The sequence below is a fragment of the Frankliniella occidentalis genome, unplaced genomic scaffold (genome assembly GCF_000697945.3).
Source record: "Frankliniella occidentalis isolate FOCC.00 unplaced genomic scaffold, Focc_3.1 Scaffold28, whole genome shotgun sequence".
Taxonomy (NCBI): Eukaryota; Metazoa; Arthropoda; class Insecta; order Thysanoptera; family Thripidae; genus Frankliniella; species Frankliniella occidentalis.
In genome coordinates, this window is record NW_026267158.1 from 1774954 (window position 1) to 1776334 (window position 1381).

A 1381-nucleotide genomic window follows, 5' to 3' on the forward strand; every position below is an offset into this window, starting at 1 on the left:
AAGTGAGGCAGAAGTCATGAGCACCGCCACTATGGGTCGACGAGTCACTGCGTAAACTTTTGTTGGTTCGTTACTCGTCAAAATTTCACTCCCATCGTGGAATGCTGTGTCGGAGGCCGCGGGTTGCGGTTCAAGGCACCCCGCCACCCTGGCCTGGCCCCAAGTCCGAGAAGCACGTCATCGATCCTGCCTGATCGAGCTGTTGGATCTGAGAACACGTTCGTATTTGCCGCGCTGCTGGGCCGCCGGCAGCGGCCGCAGCCTCGCGGCCGCGCCATGACGAGCCGCACCGTGAACTGTCTTTGTTTTTGTTGTTTTAGACAGTGGTCGGTCGGCTGTCTGTGCTGTGTTCCTGCTGTGTTCAAAGATATTTGACAGCAGAAAATCAGACAGTTAGTGAACGAGATTTTATGTCTCGACTTTCATCTTGGGTCATTTGTCATGTGTGCATGTGCTCGTAGTGATGCATGGGCAGAAATTGTGAAGTCTCCAAACTTTCGGGCGTCGTCTGCTATCTCGACGCGGTAACTCAAAGCTAAAAGCGGAGCGGCAGGGGACAGGACGCGGCTTTTTAGGGGAGGTTAGCAGACGTGTAAATACCTGTTTTATTTCTGAAATGGCGTCCCTAAGGCATGCAGGTGGTCAGTCCAGAATTGAGCAACTGTGGAGACAAGTTTTGGACACATTTAGATGGACTGCCGGTGGAGCAGTCCACTACGAGGACGAGAGCTTTGCTGTGATGAAACGTCAGGTTGATGCCCTCACAGCAGAAGACATCTCTTTAGAAGAATCTTTGTCAGAAATGCGGCAACATCAAGGTTTTAGGAATGAAGAGGCTGTGGGAAATATACACATATGTGACAGTGACATTGCCACAATGCAGGTTTTTGTGCTACACAAAGATCAGCAAATGCCAATTCATGATCATCCACAAATGATTGGCATTTTGAAAGTCATCAAAGGATGTGTTCGCATTAACAGCTACTCTTTTAAGGGCTACGAGCGGAAAATAGCTGGAGCTTCTATTCTCCAGACCAGTAAACAAACAATGGATGTATGTAAAGGTGATCCAGCATGCGTGCTCACTCCAAGTGAGCGCAATTTTCATTCTATCATCGCTTTGAACGGTGAAGCTGCCTTCCTTGACATCTTGTCACCACCATACTTCACAAGAAGACCAGGACATGAACTTAATGTTTGCAATTATTATCAAGAAGGTGGTTTGGTTGGAGGAACTGATGAAGAAAACTTAGTGAGACTGGAGGAAATTCGTCCTCCTGAAGATTATTGGACTGTGAAAGGGGAATACAAGGGACCCAGAATTCAACAGCATTTTGGAATATCTAACCCGCTTAGGCCTTCATTTTCTCAAAAATAGATA

At 47.6% G+C, this 1381-nt stretch overlaps 1 protein-coding gene across 1 annotated transcript in view; it reads left to right on the forward strand.

The window, feature by feature from the left end:
* Window positions 1-283: 283 nt before the first annotated feature.
* The window catches only part of LOC113208597 (2-aminoethanethiol dioxygenase), a 1795-nt gene continuing 697 nt past the window's right edge, over window positions 284-1381 (forward strand). Inside the window, exon 1 of the mRNA XM_052265616.1 lies at window positions 284-1356. Coding sequence (XP_052121576.1) covers window positions 617-1356 — 740 coding nt within the window. The 5' untranslated portion in view covers window positions 284-616. The remainder of the gene's footprint in view (window positions 1357-1381) is intronic.